Genomic DNA, 18,596 nt, shown 5'->3' on the forward strand with positions numbered 1-18,596 from the left:
GACAGGCTGGTAAGGAAAGCTGGCTCTGTAGTGGGAGCTGAACTGGAGTGCATCACTTAATATCTGACAAAAGGACCCTGAACAAACTGATCAACATCTTGGACAATGAGTGTCATCCACTCCACAGCACTATTGTTAAGCAGAAGAGCCTGTTCAGCTGGAGACTTCGCTCACAGCCTTGCACAACAGACAGACTGAGGAAGTCATTCATCCCCAGGGCCATTGAACTGTTCAATGCATCACTTAAGGGAAGAGGAGAAATAGACTTATTTGCATAGTCTGTCTGCCTCTTCACCACCTCCATGTCTTGAACTGTCTGTCCACTAGCCACTTTACCATTGTCTTCTGCCTCACTGTTTGCGTGCTTTATTAGCACATATGCACAACCCCTCCCTCCATGCCACAGCCGAACTGTGACCACACTTATACCTGTCTTAATATATAGTTATTTATACATAGATATATAGACTTTATTCTTGCACTGTTGCACTGTTTGACTTACTTGTTTGACTTACTCATTTGCACCATCACCATGACACTCATTCATAAAGAGCACCTTACCTTACCTTATGCACAGAGGACCACAGGCTCAGTCCCTGCTTCAGTCATTGCAAGCGCACCTGATTGATTAAGTATATTAGTATATTCTTTATCTTCTACAGTCCTTATTGCTTAGTTATGTTTTTTTATATTTTATACTTTTAATTACTTTTTCTGCTGTTAGTGAATGTGTGTGTGTATGTTGTCTGTATGCTACTGTGATCTTGAATTTCCCCTAGGGATCAATAAAGTATCTATCTATCTATCTATCTATCTATCTGAAGGGGCAGCCGTGGCCCACTAGAGGGTTGCCGGTTCGAGCCCCGACCAGTGGGCCGCGGCTGAAGTGCCCTTGAGCAAGGCACCTAACCCCTCACTGCTCCCCAAGCGCTGCCGTTGAAGCAGGCAGCTCACTGCGCCGGGATTAGTGTGTGCTTCACCTCACTGTGTGTTCACTGTGTGCTGTTTGTGTTTCACTAATTCACCGATTGGGTTAAATGCAGAGACCAAATTTCCCTCACGGGATCAAAAAAGTATATATACTTATATATACTATACTATCTATCTATCTACTTATCATGCACTGGTACCCCCAAAGGTGGATTAGGCATCAATATCTAGCCTATGTCTTGTGTGAAAGTTGGCTAGGCCTACATGTAAGGATTCCATTTCACCCCCTTTTAAATAGGCCAATGCACAACTTGTTTTCGCAGCCACACATTTTGAAGTCCATCAGTTGGTCCTATGCAATTATTGTGTATGTTCTTAGAAATAAGATAGCATTTTAAGGTATTTTTTCATTTCTATTTATTTATTTATTTACAAAGTTTAATTTACCTTTGGTAACGCATTACAGTTTAAAATTAGTATTGTTCTTTATTATGAATTGAAAAACGAATAAATTCCGACTTTTATTTTGAAGGATTGTGGAATGGCTGGATTTATCGTCTCTGGCTCCACCCAGACTTGCAGTAGGGAGTCGAGGAAGTAACGTGAACAAGGCTAGGCCAGGTGGCGTTGTGGCGTGTGTATTGCAAGTGTGCCGGGCAAAAAAACTGAATAACTCGTAATTTGTCGAGTCCACAGTCAGTACCACGATGTTTAATCGGATGACAAGTCTTTGGATGGGTGATGTAAGTTCATAAATATCAAACGTTACTGATTCGAAATCAAAACATTTGGCAAGGTAGCTATCAGTCATGTCGTTATGTAGCTTCTAGGGCCTATCAGTAACTTTAACAGCTTGTAGAAGTAGATGTTAATTCTCAATATCGTTTCATGTGCCATGCTTATGTTATGCATTTCCAGTGTATTATTATTATTATTATTATTATTATTATTATTATTATTATTAAAACTCCATTTAAGACGTATGATGTATCTATAACACGTTAGCACGACCGTGCTTTGCTTGTATTGGTAGCAGCTAAATGGCTTCTCACTGCTAACGTTGGCTAACGTTGGCTAACGTTAGCCGCCAGAAGTAAGTTACTGCAAGTTTAGGCCGCGGGGTTAGCCATAGAGACTGACAGTAGAGAGTTAGCACTTAAATAGTGTGTGCAAATTTACGAGCTAACCACCTAGGTTAAAGAAGCTATTCTTCTTACAGAAGTACAAAGTATGCTTTACTCTAGGTTCACGTTAAGTTACCTGTCGATTTGGAGACATTAATCGATGGTAGGTTATTAGCACCATTAGCTATTTTTCCTTTTCTTTTTAGAGTTTTAGAGATACATTTTATGATAAAGTTAGGAAGTTAACGTTGTTCAAAAGAGCCGATATAGCACTTTTCTGGAGAAGATTAACGTTAGTCGCCTTCTTGCTACCAAGGATGGCATAGGTCAGGGGTTGCCAAGTAGTTTGGTCCAAGGGCCAAATTATGTCAAGCATGCCAAACCAAGGGCTAAAGCATCCAGGGTTAAACACGCATACACCCGCAAACATTAAAAAATGGAAGAATAATCATCTTATCTCAAATTTGTTTATCTGACTCTTGACCAAAACATTTGTTTACTGCACCTCGAAGCAAATTAACAACACCGTGACAATATGATACCTGCCCAATTATCTTGATACTGGTACTATAAGATTCTAGTATAGGGCAAAAGACAAAACATCAGCAAATGTACAGGAATGACCAACATGATGGAAAATATTTTGCCAATTGTAATCCTTTTTTTCTCTCTTACAGTTAGACCCATACATGGATGAAAATTTCATCAAGCAGGCATTCAGTAACATGGGAGAGACAGCATATGGGGTCAAAATTATAACACACAGGGTCACTGGGTAAGTGTAATTACTATTGTGTTCAGAGTGGATTTGTGTTACAAGCAATGTGTTTGATGTAGCAACAACCTATTACATATAATATTATTATTATTATTATTATTATTATATACATTTCCACTACCTTAGCCATGACGGCACCATGATTTTTGTTCTCCTCTTCCAGCATAGCTAGTTGAATTTCAAACTACATACTTACGTATGCATACAGGTATACTATTTGCAGTTTGTCAGTGTAAATATTAAATAACTGCTTCTGAGTGAGTGCCTCTCATGTGCGAAGATATCCATATTAGATTATCCATATATGACCATATTTTGTTATTCACAGAGGATCAGCAGGATACTGCTTTGTGGAGCTTGCAGATGAAGCAAGTGTAGACCGCTGTGTACACAGACTCAACGGGAAGCTGGTTCCTGGTTCGAATCCTGTAAGTGCAACTAGACCTAAACTAATTCCAGGGTACTTCAGAACAAAACAGTGAATATGTTTGAACATAGCTATTGGTACATACAGTGTAATCAGGATGACCTTCACCATTAACTTTTATCATCTGACAAGCTCTATAGCTCTCGTTGGTTCCATTGTTCTTCTTACTTCCCTTGTGGTGGTTGAGGCTGTTTAAAAAAAAAAATGATTCTTGTTTGAAGCTGCTGAAAAAACTGTTAGGAACTAAGTGAGAAATTGGATAAAGATAAGGTGAAGGTATGTATGTATGAGAATGTTTAATCACACTAGTTTTTGTTGTTGTCATTTTGGCAATGTGGTTATAGTACTGCATCGTCGTTCTGAATGGTGGTAAACAACTCTCTTCTCTCATTTTTGTGCAGCCCAGAAAGTTTAAGCTGAACTATGCTACCTATGGGAAGAGGCCAGAGCCAGGGTGAGTAGTCAGTGCTGTTGCTTGATATTTGTTTTTGTACAGTCATCTGAAAATGAGAGGGAACTACTAGAAATGTACTTCTGGTGACCTATTCTTGCTGTCAGTGTATTTCTCAAGCTCTCATCAGATTTTTGTGTAAGCCATAAATCAGTAGTATGATTTTTCTTTATATGTGTATGTACATACTTGAGGTCACTGGATCATGTACTTGATGAACTGTAGTATGGGTTGTTATGCCTGTATGGCAGAGGTTTCTCAACGGTTTCTCAAAATCAGTATAGCTTCACATGCATAAACATGACATTGTAATGAAGATGGTTTTATTGATTTGCTTTTTCTGTTCCTCTAGCCCTGAATTCTCAGTGTTTGTTGGGGACCTCACCTCCGAAGTCGACGACTACCAGCTTCACCAGTTTTTCTTGAAGAAGTACACATCATGCAAAGGGGCCAAAGTCGTCACTGACCCGTATGGGAACTCGAGGTATGCCAGGTCCCTTTCTCCACTGACACATCTGCCCATAGACTTTTCTGGTCCATCCCGTGATTGTGACCAAGACAGTCAGTTTTGGTGACTGCACTATGACATGGATCAAGGATTGGGAGCCCCAGCAATATCTTGAAATATTGTCTCATTCTCAAGTCTCATGTCTGCTGCCATGTTTAATTATGGTTTTCTTTCATTTCAACTCCTGTTTTATTCCCTCCTTTTGGAAAACGAGGACAGAGAATTACATGGTTGTGGTGTCACAGTTATGACAAATCTGCTAAAACTATTGTTTTCCCCATATAGGGTAAGCAAGAGCAACTCACAATTGAAGTGATGCTACTTCATATTAAAAGTAAAAAAAAAGTTTCAGTTCTACCATATAATTAATTTTTATTTCTTACAAATTACGTATTTATTTTGCATGATACGGCATGCTGTGAGGGGGAAGCGAGGCTGATGGCTCAGTGCTGTGTTTGATCCTCTAGAGGCTACGGTTTTGTGAAGTTTGGCGATGAGAGCGAGCAGAAGAAAGCCCTGGAGGAGTTTCAGAATGCCTCTGGACTGGGAGGAAAGCCCATCAGGATAAGCATCGCTGTCAACAAGAGGTATGATGTGACTTCTCTAAATCAAGTCAAAGAAGCTTCTTAAACTTGCCGTTTAGTAGGTAAATGACTTGGTCAAGCTCTCTTTATTGACTCTCTTTATCTCTGTTAAATCATGTTGGCACATTATATCCTATACCGTCTGTGAACTTTTGATTCTTGGTTCTGTCGCTATTGCATGTGAAATTCTCCAATCGAGCAGTGATATCACCGACTGCAACCCACTGAATACTCCTCTCACCCTAGCTTTCCAAGCACATAGTACAACCTATGGTACTCTTATAAGCCAAGCTTTTAAGATCATGTATCTACCACTCCTGACAATATTCAATACACAAACCCAAGTATGAACAATGAGATATTCAAGACCAATATAATAGCCTACGCACATGTCACGTCATTACAAAGTAATTCCTGATACACTGAAAGTGTTTCTTCATGCAACATAAACGAAACAGCAGCGAATTTGGAAGGGACATCACACCATATTCTGTTTCAGTTTCTAAGTTTGGATGCTGTGTAAAATGTGAATAAAAGTAGAATGTGATAATCACAAAAAGGACATCATATCAAATGTTGAAAGTGCCAATTTTGAGTCTTTCATGGAAAATATAAGCTCATTTTGAATTTGATGTCATCAAAAAAGATGGAAGGGGGGTGTAACAAAAGGTTGTGAAAGTTGTGTAACGATAAAGAAAGGGAAAAAACAATCTAAGAATAGTGCCACTCAATCTGAAATCGAAAATATAGGGATATGGGGATTTCATTGTCTGTAATACATAGCATGATTGAGATATTCTGAGAATCCAGAGATCTGGTGGAGTTCCAAACAAGAAGTGTGCATTCACAAACCACTCTGCCTTGATGACTCACCTGTGGAGATAGTCGACAGTTTCCGGTTCTTGGGAATACAGATCACTTCCTCCCTATCATGGTCTTTCGACACAACCTGCATTCTTAAGAAAACCCAACAGAGACTGTTCTTTCTTAGGAGACTTAAAAGCTTTGGGGTGGGTACAACATCTCTTATAAACTTTTACAGATGCACCATTGAAAGTATACTGACTGGTTGTATCACAGTGTGGTTAGGTAATCTGTCTGCCCAGGATCTCAAACTCTTAACAAGGACAATCCGGTCTGCCTCCAGAATCATTGGGGCCGACCTTCCTCTACTACAAAACATTTACCCTGTACGCTGCAGGAGTAGAGCAGAGTCTATCATCAAGGATGTCAATCATCCAGCCCATCCCCTCTTTTCATTACTCCCCTCTGGTAAACGCTACCGGAGCATTACCTCACACACAACACGTCTTAAGGACAGCTACCGGAGCATTACCTCACACACAACACGTCTTAAGGACAGCTTCTTTCCCCAGGCTATTGGAATATTAAATGGACAGTAACTTGAAATCATGAACATTCTTAATATAATTGCTTGTGTCATCAATATGGTACCTTATGTATCACAGAAATTTTATATATATATATTTATAATGCCTCAGTGCATTTCTTTCTTTTTTTTTTAAATCAGGTCTGCAGGTCATTAGGGGCCTGCAGGTCAGTGTAGGTCTATGGTCTTACATGTATGTATGTTGTCTTTTACATGTATGCAGTCTTTATGTAGGTATGTGGTCCATATGTCTGTGGTCTATATGTTTGCACAGAAGCTCTATGTAGGCTTTCTAATGGGTGCATCTCGACTGGTGTGTTTGGGTGTCTGTGCATGCTTAGCAGCACATATGTCTCGTTCTTTTTATGGTGCCCCCCACCCCTATACTGTTTATTGCCTATATGGCACCATTGTGCTTCTTAGACCTCCCTTTTTACCCTCCAACTTGTGGCACAAGCATTTCACTGTATTGCAAAGTATATGTGACAATTAAACTTTTTAACTTGAAGAACCAAACTAGATTTTGTTCAAATCTACACACCTATGGCTACTGAAAAAGTTAAGGTTCATTTAGCAAATGTTACTTTGAAGTATTAAAAAACATTGTTGTTTTAGAATTTTTGAACGAGATTGTTGATAATTAGCACGTTTACGATAAGCACCTTCATCTGTAGTTTCTAAGACTTTTCGCACTGTAGGGACTTAATGTAGTTCCTATATAACTTTTTGTGTTAGGGTTGTGGGTAAGGTGTTTTCCCTGCACATAGACACCACGAGCAACATACTTTCATGTTGATTGGTTAAGCACAGCCAACATAGACTTTTTCATTTTGCATTGATATGGCAGATTCATATGGCAAATTAAGCTTCATTTACTTTCCCACTCACCAGACCTGAAGGAGTAGTCTTATTGTACAATGTATTGTGATGCATTTAGAATGCAATAAACCGATTTAAAAGGCCTGAAGATTAAAAGCACTGAAATCTGTCACTGAAGCACTTGACAATTCTTGACAACCAAACTAATTCAGCCCTCATATTTTCCTCTAGCAACAAGTCCAGCAACTATCACAATCAAAATCATAACTACAACAACTACCAGCAACAGTACTATCAGCAGCCCTACCAGAACTACTACCCACAGTGGGGCTACGATCAGTACAACAGCTATGGAAACTATGGCTACAACCCTTATGGCAACCCTCCACCAATGCCACCGCATGGGATGATGCCTCCTCCGCCCATGGGAATGCCCCCTATGCCCCCAGACATGCAGCCTCCCACAGAGGTAAGAACTGCTCATCTGCTATAGTCGTGCAACAGACTGTGCATTGTAGTAGTGATAGTGTTGATATCCTGCTTTTTCCCCTGTACAGTTTTAAACCTGCGGTTTAAATCACTTACCATATCAGCATATCACTTACATTTCAGGACTCTAAAGTGAAGAAGTTTTCTTGTCTGGTGACTGGTGTGGCTTTAACAGTACTGTTATGTTTGTATTTTGTCCCCCTGTGCTGCTAAAAGATCTTCTAGGTCCTGTTATGCTAAGCAGAGGTGGAAAAAGTATGAAAATATTGTACTCAAATAAAAGTACCAATACTTTGATTAAATATTACTCAAGTACAAGTTAAAATACCGAACTGAAACTGTAATCAAGTAAAAGTAAAAAGTAGTTCATTTAAAATGTACTTTAAGTAAAAGTTACTTAGTTACTTTTTTTTTGGGGTTTACCAGAGACTTTCTAATGGGGAGATATAGCACTCAAAAAATCCTCCATAGTAATGCATGGGGTTAGTTTGTAACGCCAATATGGCAGTTGTCTACACATCACAACCCTTCCACGGCAAAATGTCGACATGTGAATACATTGAGCCAATCATGTGGTGTGCTGTGAAGACATCGTGCCAATCATGATTTGTGATCTTGCCGCTGGAGCAAGATTGGTGTCGTGAAGCCTTACGCACACGCATTTCTGCTGAAATAGATGCACGATAAGTGCCCAAAAAGCGTTGCAATATGGCCTGCCGAGTGGAGGGACTTGCCTAAAAGGACTTTGGTCCTAGCTCGGGTTGCTGCAGCCAGCAGCTAAGGCAGCAATATTCATGCTCCCAGTGTGTAGCGCTGTAGCTGGAGCAACTCGAGCTAGGTAAAACCGATTGTTTTAGTTTTGTTCATACCGACAGTACTCAGTGACGTTGAGAAATGGAGATCTATGTGAAAAAATGTGAGTTCTCCTTTAAGTTTGAGCAGTAGTTGATTTTCAAAGTTAGTTGCACTCATCCTTGATCGCTTTGCAGTGAACAGTAATCCAGCACAACTGAAATGCCTCTCACAGGCAGCTGAGGCAGGCAGGCCAATGTTGAGTTGCAGAGTTTTTTTAGATTTGGAAACGAGCAGAAGGTTCAGCACATTAAAGGGCGTCAGACTGGGGAAAGTGGGAAATATAGGGCCCCAATGGAGGAGAGGGCCCTTGAAAAGTGGAATACGGGGGGCACAACATTTTCACCAGGCATTAGCAATAACTTAGGTAATCCACACACAAAAAATCCAAACAACTCCATAAGTAGAGTCATGTGGAATAACACAGGGAAAAAGTATTGAACACGTTAAGAAAAAGCACTAAGGAAAGGGAAGGAACGAGCTGGAATCTGTAAGTAGTTAGAGAGTAGTTATCCTTTCTATCTGTGCAAATTAATATAAGCTTTGTTAGTAGCCTACATATTGATGGGCTATAAAAAGGTTTTTCATTACCAAGGTGTCACACAAGAAACATTTCATGATGGATAAAAGCAAAAAGCTCTCCCAAGACCTTTGCAACCTTATTGTTGCAAAACATATCAATGAAACTGGTTACAGATGCATTTCAAAACTTCAGAATCTTCTAGTAAGCAGCATGAGAGCCATTATCTGCAAGTTGAAGAAACATCACTGCATCATCAACCGGCCATGCACAGGATCTCCTCGCAATATTTCTGACCAGGGAGTCAGAAGGATAGTCAATTCCAAGGGCAAGGACCACTCTGAGAAAGCTCCAGAAAGACTTGAAGGCAGCCAATTCAATTAAATTAAACCGTTCTTGAGATCAGGATTCACAAGAGGGACCCCTGGAATCTGTTTAGAACAATGGGCCAAAATCGCACCTGATACTGCGACTAATAAGTTTTGTCATACAGGAAATGTCTTGAAGCTGTCATTACAAACAAAGGCTTTTCCACCAAGTATTGAAGAAATTTCAGTAGGCACGTTCAATACTTTTTTCCTGTGTCATTCCACTTTATTACACATAACTGTTATGTTTGGATTTTTTATATGTGTTAATATAATGTGTAGTGAAAAATGAATTGAATTGAATAGACTCACTAACCCTAACCCTATGAAGTTCAGGCTAATTACTGAAAAAAAAATTAAGTGTTCAATACTTATTTCCACCATATATTTATTTTACCTGAATATTTTAACTTCCAAATTAAATGTCAAAATGACAGGACTGACGATTTTGTATACAAAACATAGTGAAAACTGTCTAAGGTCACTCTCACTCTCCCTTGATAAAGAGCTAAATGGTTTAGTCCGCCTGCACGATAGTCTATCTTTTGTTTATTTAGTTTAGCATCGCTAGTAGTGGACTGCTAATTGTTGTGCTGCTGGTGCAATGTCTTTCTCCAATAAAGCCAAGTCAGGTTACCAAAAACAAAGGCAGAAACAGGAAAAATAGACATCAAAATGAGGGGAAACGACTAATAAACTTCTTTCCAAAGAAAGGTGAGCACAAACGTCAAAACACGAAATCCCATGGTGTTTGCTTGAATAGGCTATCTCCGCAATCATTAGTGCTAAAACGAACTGAGACAACCCATTGAAATAGCGGAAAATACTGTACACTTTCATAGGTTAGGCCATCACTTTCCATCACAGTCACTCCATCACTTTCAGAAAGACTGCATGGCGCCAGCTTGATTCATGTCCTGTTGTAGGGCGATTTTTTTCTCTCCCTTTCTGTTTTCAAGTTACTCTTAACTTTTTTTTACTCAAGTAACGGATGGGATTTTTGATGTAGCCGGCACAATACTTCACTCAAAATGTAATCAAGTAAAATTTAAAATACCAATTTTATAAACTACTTAAAAAATACAAAATACACAGAAAAACTACTCAATACAGTAACGTGAGTAAATGTATTTCGATACTTTCCACCTCTGATGCTAAGGGTGTGGTTTATTATTATTATTTACATGGTGTTTATTTGCTATTAGGGATGGTTAACCGTTTCATCTTAAGATTCCCTAAGAGTTTAACAAGAAATGACCAAAAACAAATGGTCTGTAAATAATGAATATAACTGAAATATGACGTAACAAGAATTATTGCCATGAGTCCACTCATGATGCAAACCAGCAGTTGGTTTGTGCAGGCTTATTTTACCATCTTTGCTCTTTTTTCAACTTGGGAACTGGAGGCAAGCCAGATTTAGAACCTCTACATTTAATAACAGCTGATGTATAACACTGGGAAGAACTTACACTGTATGTGCTGTGCACATCAGAAAATGTAAGTGCAAATCCTGTTTGTGTTCCATCCTTTTGCTGCAGCAGTCACAGGAATCCATAGACGAAGGTGAAGAGGATAATGCTGAGGGTAAGCCTGCCCTCATGTTGCCACTAATAATAGCCCATGTAATGTCCGCTAGGTCTGTTGTCCTCTAACAGAGTGTCTGTCCTTTCCAGACCCCAACCCCCAGATGGATGTGGACACTCTGAATCGGCAGTTCATGGAGCGCAGCGAGGAGCTCTATGACTCTCTGATGAGCTGCCACTGGCAGCCCCTGGACAACATCACGTCCGAGATCCCGGCAGCCAGCTCATGATGTGTCCCCTGTACTATAGCCTCTGTCCTGAAACCGGTGCCGCTCTTTTTATCAATCATCCCTTTTTAAATGCAACCGAGCACGGCACGCTTTCCAAACAATATCCAGTTTTTTTTTAAATTATTATTATTATTATTATTATTATTATTATTTGGATTGAGCATCAAACATCAACATGTTTGTGAGCATATTCTAGCCCTGAGTAATGTATGTAAAGTTTTCTTGATTCTTTTTCTTGATGTAGATCAGAAATGGCCTGATTTTGGTTGCCCCCAATGCAGTGCAAACATCAGTGGTTTATCTTTTTTTCTGTGTGTAATATTTTTTATTTCCTTCAGAGAAGACAAATATGGTAATTTGATGTAATTTGAGATACACAAGCATGTCTTTTGTGACTGGAGTATTGTGATAGACATACAGTGGATTTAGCTTTAAAGACATTCTTTGCCTTTCATGATGTAAGTGGTAATGTCTGGCTGATATTTTATATTTATACGACCAACATTTGGACATAAATGTGAAATGTCAGACAGCCCAAATCTTGCTTATGTGTTCCCTCCCCCTTAAAACATCCTTTTTTCCTCATGAAGTCATGCTGTTTTGTGTTATTTTTATTGCATTTTGAAGATATTTTTGTAATAAAATTCAAACATTGATTGGTGAATAACATTATTAAAAACACTTTCATATTCATTTATTTGTAGCTTTTTTGTTCCTTTATTGAAAATATATCTCCATAATGGCTGTTCATTTCCTTAGCATGCATACGGATCAAAATTGAACCAAGAGAAATTAGTGAAGTGACATGGCTATGCACTCTTTACAAAGCAACTCTGTGCTTATTTGATAGGGGCTGTAGTGATTAGCTAGGCTGTTCAGGCACAATAGATTGTAGGTTGTAAGCTGTAAAACCCTCAGCATATGTACAGTTTCAGCTGTTGATCACTCGGTGATGCTGCAGACATGCCATTTTGCTGAGTCGCTGTCATCTGAATACATTGCCCTTCTTCCTAATGTCAAAAGACCATGGCATATTAATTTACTGTTGGTACATCCTAGGTGTTGATAGTCGTATCGCTTTCATTACCAAGCATTTACCCAAGACCAACAACGGAACAAACCAGTTCAAAATACAGTGGACATAGCAGCTTTATTGTACCACTGGCTTGACAATTGAAGTGGGCCATCAGTTAATAAGTTGTACAGTTCTATTTGAGCGTTGCATTGTTTGCTTGGTCTGGCTCCACAGGCTTCCCATCCTCATCTTTCTTCTCAGTGGTCAGCAGTCCCACGCCTGGCCTTCCTGGGCAGTACCAACTGGGCCCGAGCCGATACCAGCCCTGGTAGAGTGCCCGCCAGCTCAGGCACCCCAGGGCCCCTCCCAGCAGCTGGGTGGGGAACAGGGGGAAGTAGGCCAGCAGGCATAGGAGCAAGAAGATCCAGAGGCTGAGCAGCAGCACGCAGAGGAGAAAGATGATGCGCATCGGCCCGCCCGAGGGTCCGCCCAGTCTCAGGTAGGGCCCGAACACGGCCGTCTCCTCGGCCAGCAGCAGGCAGCACAGGCACAGCAGGAAGGTGTCCTCCGAGACCTCGTAGCCGCGCCACAGCATGCCCGCGTTCAGGCAGGCCGCCTTGCTCTCCCCCTCCCGCAGCAGCAGCAGAGGTTGGGCGCTGTCCCCCGGCGCCGCTGCCGTCTTACCCTCCAGGGGCTCGCTGAGGAGCTCGTAGCAGCTACCAGTGGTGTTCTCCAGCACGCTCAGAACTCTCCGGAAGCCCTGCCACAGGCCTCCAGCCACGGCCAGCCGTGAGAGGTGGCGCAGGGAGAGGGTGAGGGAGCGGCGGACGGAGAAGGAGAGGAGGAAGACGAAGGAACCCACAAACACACAGGTCCATCCCAATGCTGACCGCAGAAACATTCTTTACAGAAAAGAAAAAGAGATGCAAGGCAGGCCTCATTAGCTCTCAACATTCATGTTACAGAGTATCTAGCTTTGAATATGACAGGCCTACCAAAATTTGGCGTAAGCTGAGTCAGTCTGAGTCAAACCTCTGTTAATTGGAAGAGCTCACTCGTTTCATTCATGCAGTGTGGCTGGCTGTTGCCAAGTCCAATAGTTTAATGACCATACAACTATACATTTGGTCTTCATAATAGCCCTGTGTAGCTAAGGATATTGACACCAATAATGGACTGCATGTGTTATGTTGTCCTCACCTGTATAGGAAATGTGTCTTCTTTGCAAAAACACTATATGGGGAGACCCACATGCTCAGTGCAGGTCCAAATATGACAAGGCCCGACATCAACAAATGAAAATGGCGGCGAATTGAGGCATGACCAAGGAGACCAGCTGCCAGGTCAGTTATGACCACCAGGAAAGAGTTCAGAAACATCTGTATTTCAGAAATGAAAACAACCTTTGATACTCTGAAATACTCTGAGAAGGTTGCTATACCCTAACTTCCACCAAAGGTTTTCACACAAAAAGTGCAGACAGTGATGGAATTCAATGGCCGTGTGAATCCACAAAATAAACAATCTCCCAAATGTGTGTTACAAGGAAACAGAAGCAGTCATAGAATCAGAATTTAGTATGGCATTAAGAAGTTACGATCCAGTAGCTTATGGAAAAGGACCATACACTGACATAAATCTTTTTGAACGCTTCACATTTCACAGTCTGTTCTCAGCATCAAGGGTATTTTTCATTCCGCAGGCAAACTTGGGACAAGTACTTCCTGGTTATTTCAAGTGTTTTTTGTCTCTGTTTCCAGATCTCAGATGTCTGTGCTGACCTTCACACACGCACTGCTCACTTTCCACCTCGGTTCCTCTTCTTAGCCACAAGTTTGTCCTCCCAGTGGTCACCTCCCACGGTCAATCCACTTGCTGTTTAATATTCCAGTTTACCATAGAGGCGGGGATCACAAATCCAACATGCTTCAGCTCCTCGAACAATTCCTTTACCCTCATTCACAGCCCCTGGACTCTCTGCACAGTTAGGGCATATCGCTCACTACGGCCATCCTACTACAGACCTCTAACCACCCCCAGAGCCCACTCTCGGGCAGTAACAGAAAAAGACACATGTTCGCGCCTCCAGTGTAGCCCCACACTGCAGGTGTCACATTCTGTCTCCAAAGGTCAGAGGTCATACAGTGACTGACATTTCCTGCCATTTTCTGTGTGTTGAGATGCATATCTTACACAAGCACATAAATGTCCTTAATAATTGCTGAATAATAAGACTTGAAGCAAAGGCGTGGTTTACAAATCCAGTGAAAACAGAAAAACATGTTCAAATGCTTTTGGTCAGAATACATTTATACTCCTACAGTAGAGCAGAAAATGAATGGGAAATCTTCATTCGGAAAATACTAGAAAGATGTTACACTGCTCATAACATGAGTAGTGGCATGAGGAATATAAATATCGGATGACTGACATACAGTAAATGGGGCTCTATCTAAATTTAGATCTAACCTCTGTACAGTATCTGTGTGAAGCTCTGTCACTGAAGCTTCTCTCCATTCTTAGACGCAGCTGTTGATGTCCAGGCCTGTTTCTGCCAATCACTGGAGCCTCCCTGGTGCCTTATGCCTTTATCCACCCTAACAGTTGTCCTAAACAATGCCTTCCCTCTGTTCCACCCAATCACATGCGACTCACCCAGCCCAGACCTACTACTTTGCAAGCGCAAATGCAAAAGTCGTCCAGGCACTAACAGCAGCAGCAAAACACAAAAGCTTGTTTTCATAGTTCTCTCATTTTGCACAATTTTTGTGTGAATGCAGTTTTCATCTGCAAACAAACCTGCTAATTATATTCATGTATAAGGGCATAGTCTTGTCTATTGTTAGTTTTTTTTTTATGTGGAAATGAACCATTTGTTTTTTTACCCACTTACCCAAAGTGATACCTTTGCATTTGTTTTTTGTTTTGGTATCGTATGGTATCAATCAATACTACTACAATACTACTACATATATTAATATACAAAATACATAGCTGTGTTTCTTTTCAACACACTGTCATCAGATTTTTGTCATGGCTGATGACTGAAGTGACTTTCCACTTCTGTTTTTACATAACTGCAGAGTTATTTGAAGACTAATCTTACTAGCTATTATGTTGACATACTCGCTGATTTCCTCTCAGTCATCATTCCCCTACCAGCCCTTGCTATTGCTGACATCTGTTGGAAAATTGATGTACAGCAGCAGGTGGGAAAACAGAATAGTTTTTAAATGTGATATCATATATAGATCACATTTTAATCAGATAAAAATAAGTTTTGATATTTTGTCCTTCAGAATCAGCTGTGTATTTTTGCAACTGATCTGGGACAGTAACCTATATATATATATATATATATACAAAGTTTCTTGGTAGGATAGAAAAACAGAAAAACGTAACGTTGTCATTAGTGGCTTTTATCTCCCAGTCATAGTATTGCACTTGTTGGAACCTGAAACATCTTCTGTCTTCCTAAAGGCTGATGCCCCCTACTGGGCATAATACGCCACTGCACAGAATTCAGAGTGCTGAGACACATTGCCTCCTTATTTTACCTAAACAAAGAAAACATAGCAAAGAGGAGAGGCCATGGCAAATGTGAAGTACAGTCACTGGAGATCCATCCAACTAGAATTTTTTAATCGAATTTATCAGCCAGTAGCTCATGGACTGGCTGCCTCAGCTGACTAGAACATGGCGGCATCATGTGAATGTGGATAATACAGTGATTTTTGAATGTTAAAAGTTCCAATTGGTGAATAAACTCTTTTGAAAGGTGGAGAAACTTTAATAAGAGGTGGATAAACTCTGTTTCTGAAATCTCAGAGGTGGATAAACTGTGTTTACTTGCGTTTAGCCTCCACTACACCCCTGATCATAACATAGCTAAGCTTTAGTGTTTTTTGACATGGACAGACATCAAAGCCAGATTCTTATTCATCAGTGTTTACATTCAGGTTTCTGGTAATTCTACATGGCGGCATTGAACCCCATGAGACATGTGGAGTGTGTTGAGAAATGGTTGCTCAAAAAGAATGCAGAGCCTCTCTCAGCTGTTGTCCTTGAGGCTGTACATATCTAACAACTGTCAGTTTCATCTGTCTTCAAAACCGAGTGTTAAAAAAAAACTGACCGTTCAAACAATGAGCTTAAAAACCTACTTATCATCCCTTTTCCCTGCTCCACTTTTTACACAATTGTGATGTACTTTGTGCCCTTCATTCCACCACCATCAACATATTAAATAATCTTTTGGGGTATGACAATATTGTTTTTATTTATTGAATGGTTTAACTTGGAAAAAGCATTCAGTCAATATTTTTTAACAGCAAAAATCAGGCTTCAAAGAATTCTCTGAATGTATACTCAATCACACTGTGCGTTTCACTTGTAGTCCTTGAGCAAGAGGGGTTGGTTGGTACCATCTGAGGGAAAATCTCATAGTGATTTTTGGCAAAGTATACCACCTAGAGTTAGAAAATACAGGGTACCCGCGGAGTCTTAAAAGTCGTAAAAAGTATTAAATTTCATTTTTCTAAATTAAGGCCTTAAAAAGTATTGAATTTCACCTCAAAGTCTGGAATTTTTCACGGAGGTCTTATTTTTTCAGATGATCAGTAGATTTAGTCTAATATCCTCACGTAGCGTGACAAGTTAAAGTTCTCCGTCGTACGACGGATTTCCGTCAATTTGATTTTACGAAATGTCATATTTGAGATCGATGCAGATCCGGTGAGAAAAAAAAAATAGGAGGGGGGGGGGGTCTATCACCTTTTCTTTTCCTTTTTTAAGGCAACTACAAATATTAGGTCCGATGAATGAATGTGTGTGATGGTAAATGTTTAAAGACCTAATAGTGTTCTTGAGAACTTTCTGTGTCTCAATCAGAGATCGCTCAAGAAGATACGTCAGCCATGAGTTTCGCTTTGTTTATGTTGTAGCTACACGCTTGTCTCATTGACCTGGGGCGGTTGCTAAAAAAAAAAAAAGAACACGTCTGGAGGACGGTCTGACACAATCGAGACGGCTGACGAGGTTGCCCAATCCGTTTAACTTTTTTGAATACACTATTGTGAGCTCTATGTGCGAATTCGGAGGCTGTGTTCTTTCCATGCATCAATGTAGACAATTTCTTACTATCGCGAACTCTTGTCAGGGGAGGTCATTCATTTTGGGTGTCACCTATGACTTGCACAGATAGCCTGCTATGCCACCCGATGTACTATTATTGTTACAGTTTTTAATCAATGCAACTAACATTATGTGTAAAGTGACGCAATATAAACCTATGCCTTCCGTCTGTTTTGACATGTTGGCTACAACAATGTTTTTCACAATTTGCGACGGAAGGTTTTGACTGAGCGTGTTAACAGTTCGCGACATTATTATTTTATGTTGAGTAAGGGGATCAGTCGTGTTTATGACGCGCAGACAGCCTTGTAGCCTATTTTGCTTAGGCCTCACTTTTAACGACAGTAGGTTGTGAGCGTATGTTGACAAAAAATAACCATGCAATTAAAATAGTCAACTTAAAACTTTGCTATTACTAATGTATAGCACAAAACCATAACCAGTAGGCTACCAGAACCTCGCATATTAGCGTCATGATTTGTGTAGCCTACGTTTATCTATGGCTGACCGTTTTTGCGCTAAGTAGCCTAGGCTACGCATGTTCTTTCATAGCGCAACACGACCTGTCCCTCACCATATCGCAACCTCTTGTCAACCTTATACAATCTGTTGCTGAAGACAAAAGCGCCTCTCTCCAGATTGTCGTTATCAGATGCGCAGACCTCCTGCATGAGCACACACAGTATTGCTGCTCATTGGAAAACTGAGTTGTCTGTAAAACTCAAAATTACCATGTTTTCATTAGATGCGGATGAGGCAACAAATGGAAATATGAACAATATCTAGACTGTTCTGATTCGTTACTTTGATGAGGAAATGTGAAGTCTTGCAAACTTGATTTTATAGATTTTACATGGTGTTGAATTGCATATTAACAAGAAAAAAAATCTCCCCTTTAAATACTTTTGGCCTGAAGTAATTAAATAAGAGTGTAAGTTAAAACCTTGCTACAATATTGCTGCAGTAGAAAAGAACAGCAATGGCTAATCAGCAATGGTCAGGGATGGTATTGAAATATTGTTTTGTTCATCAGGAAAACTCAATCTCAATCAAGAACACTCTCAATTCGCCTTATTCACATGGCGGCCATTGGCGGCTAAAACGAGGCTACAGGGTACACAAACCATATTGTTATGTTCTATGCATTCACCTGTAGGTGGCATCAATTATATAGTAACTTAAGAGTACCCTGTAGCCTCGTTTTGGTGTTTATTTGGTGCTTTACTTTGCTGTTTGCATCTTTTTGTAGGCCTACATTAAAAACCAATAGGTCGCGACCGCAAAAGGGGTGCTATCTCTATAGGTAGATATGAACAACGTATGACTTATGGCCTGAAAAAAGTTTTTTTTTTTCACTTTAATCCCTGAAATTAACTAGGTTCTATTCCGTGT

General features: G+C 40.3%; 2 protein-coding genes across 3 annotated transcripts; one reads left to right on the top strand and one right to left on the bottom strand.

The window, feature by feature from the left end:
- The first annotated feature begins 1,502 nt into the window (after positions 1-1,502).
- trnau1apb (tRNA selenocysteine 1 associated protein 1b) lies at positions 1,503-11,749 on the top strand. 2 transcript variants are annotated; one of them, XM_048251640.1, is made up of 9 exons: positions 1,503-1,673; positions 2,732-2,829; positions 3,161-3,260; positions 3,661-3,713; positions 4,063-4,194; positions 4,686-4,805; positions 7,243-7,480; positions 10,782-10,827; positions 10,917-11,749. In XM_048251640.1, exons 1-9 carry the CDS (start codon positions 1,638-1,640, stop codon positions 11,054-11,056), a joined length of 963 nt encoding a protein of 320 aa, XP_048107597.1. In that variant the 5' UTR covers positions 1,503-1,637; the 3' UTR covers positions 11,057-11,749. The 2 variants fall into 2 exon arrangements, with proteins under 2 accessions (XP_048107597.1, XP_048107608.1); XM_048251651.1 differs by having other exon boundaries at positions 10,785-10,827.
- A 438-nt stretch (positions 11,750-12,187) lies between these two features.
- fitm1l (fat storage inducing transmembrane protein 1, like) lies at positions 12,188-14,117 on the bottom strand. The gene is made up of 3 exons (XM_048251662.1): positions 13,853-14,117; positions 13,272-13,450; positions 12,188-12,973 (listed from the first exon to the last, which is right to left on the bottom strand). Exons 2-3 carry the CDS (start codon positions 13,448-13,450, stop codon positions 12,265-12,267), a joined length of 888 nt encoding a protein of 295 aa, XP_048107619.1. The 5' UTR covers positions 13,853-14,117; the 3' UTR covers positions 12,188-12,264.
- Between the last annotated feature and the right edge of the window lie 4,479 nt (positions 14,118-18,596).

This window comes from Alosa alosa, chromosome 1 (genome assembly GCF_017589495.1).
Source record: "Alosa alosa isolate M-15738 ecotype Scorff River chromosome 1, AALO_Geno_1.1, whole genome shotgun sequence".
NCBI lineage: Eukaryota > Metazoa > Chordata > Actinopteri > Clupeiformes > Clupeidae > Alosa > Alosa alosa.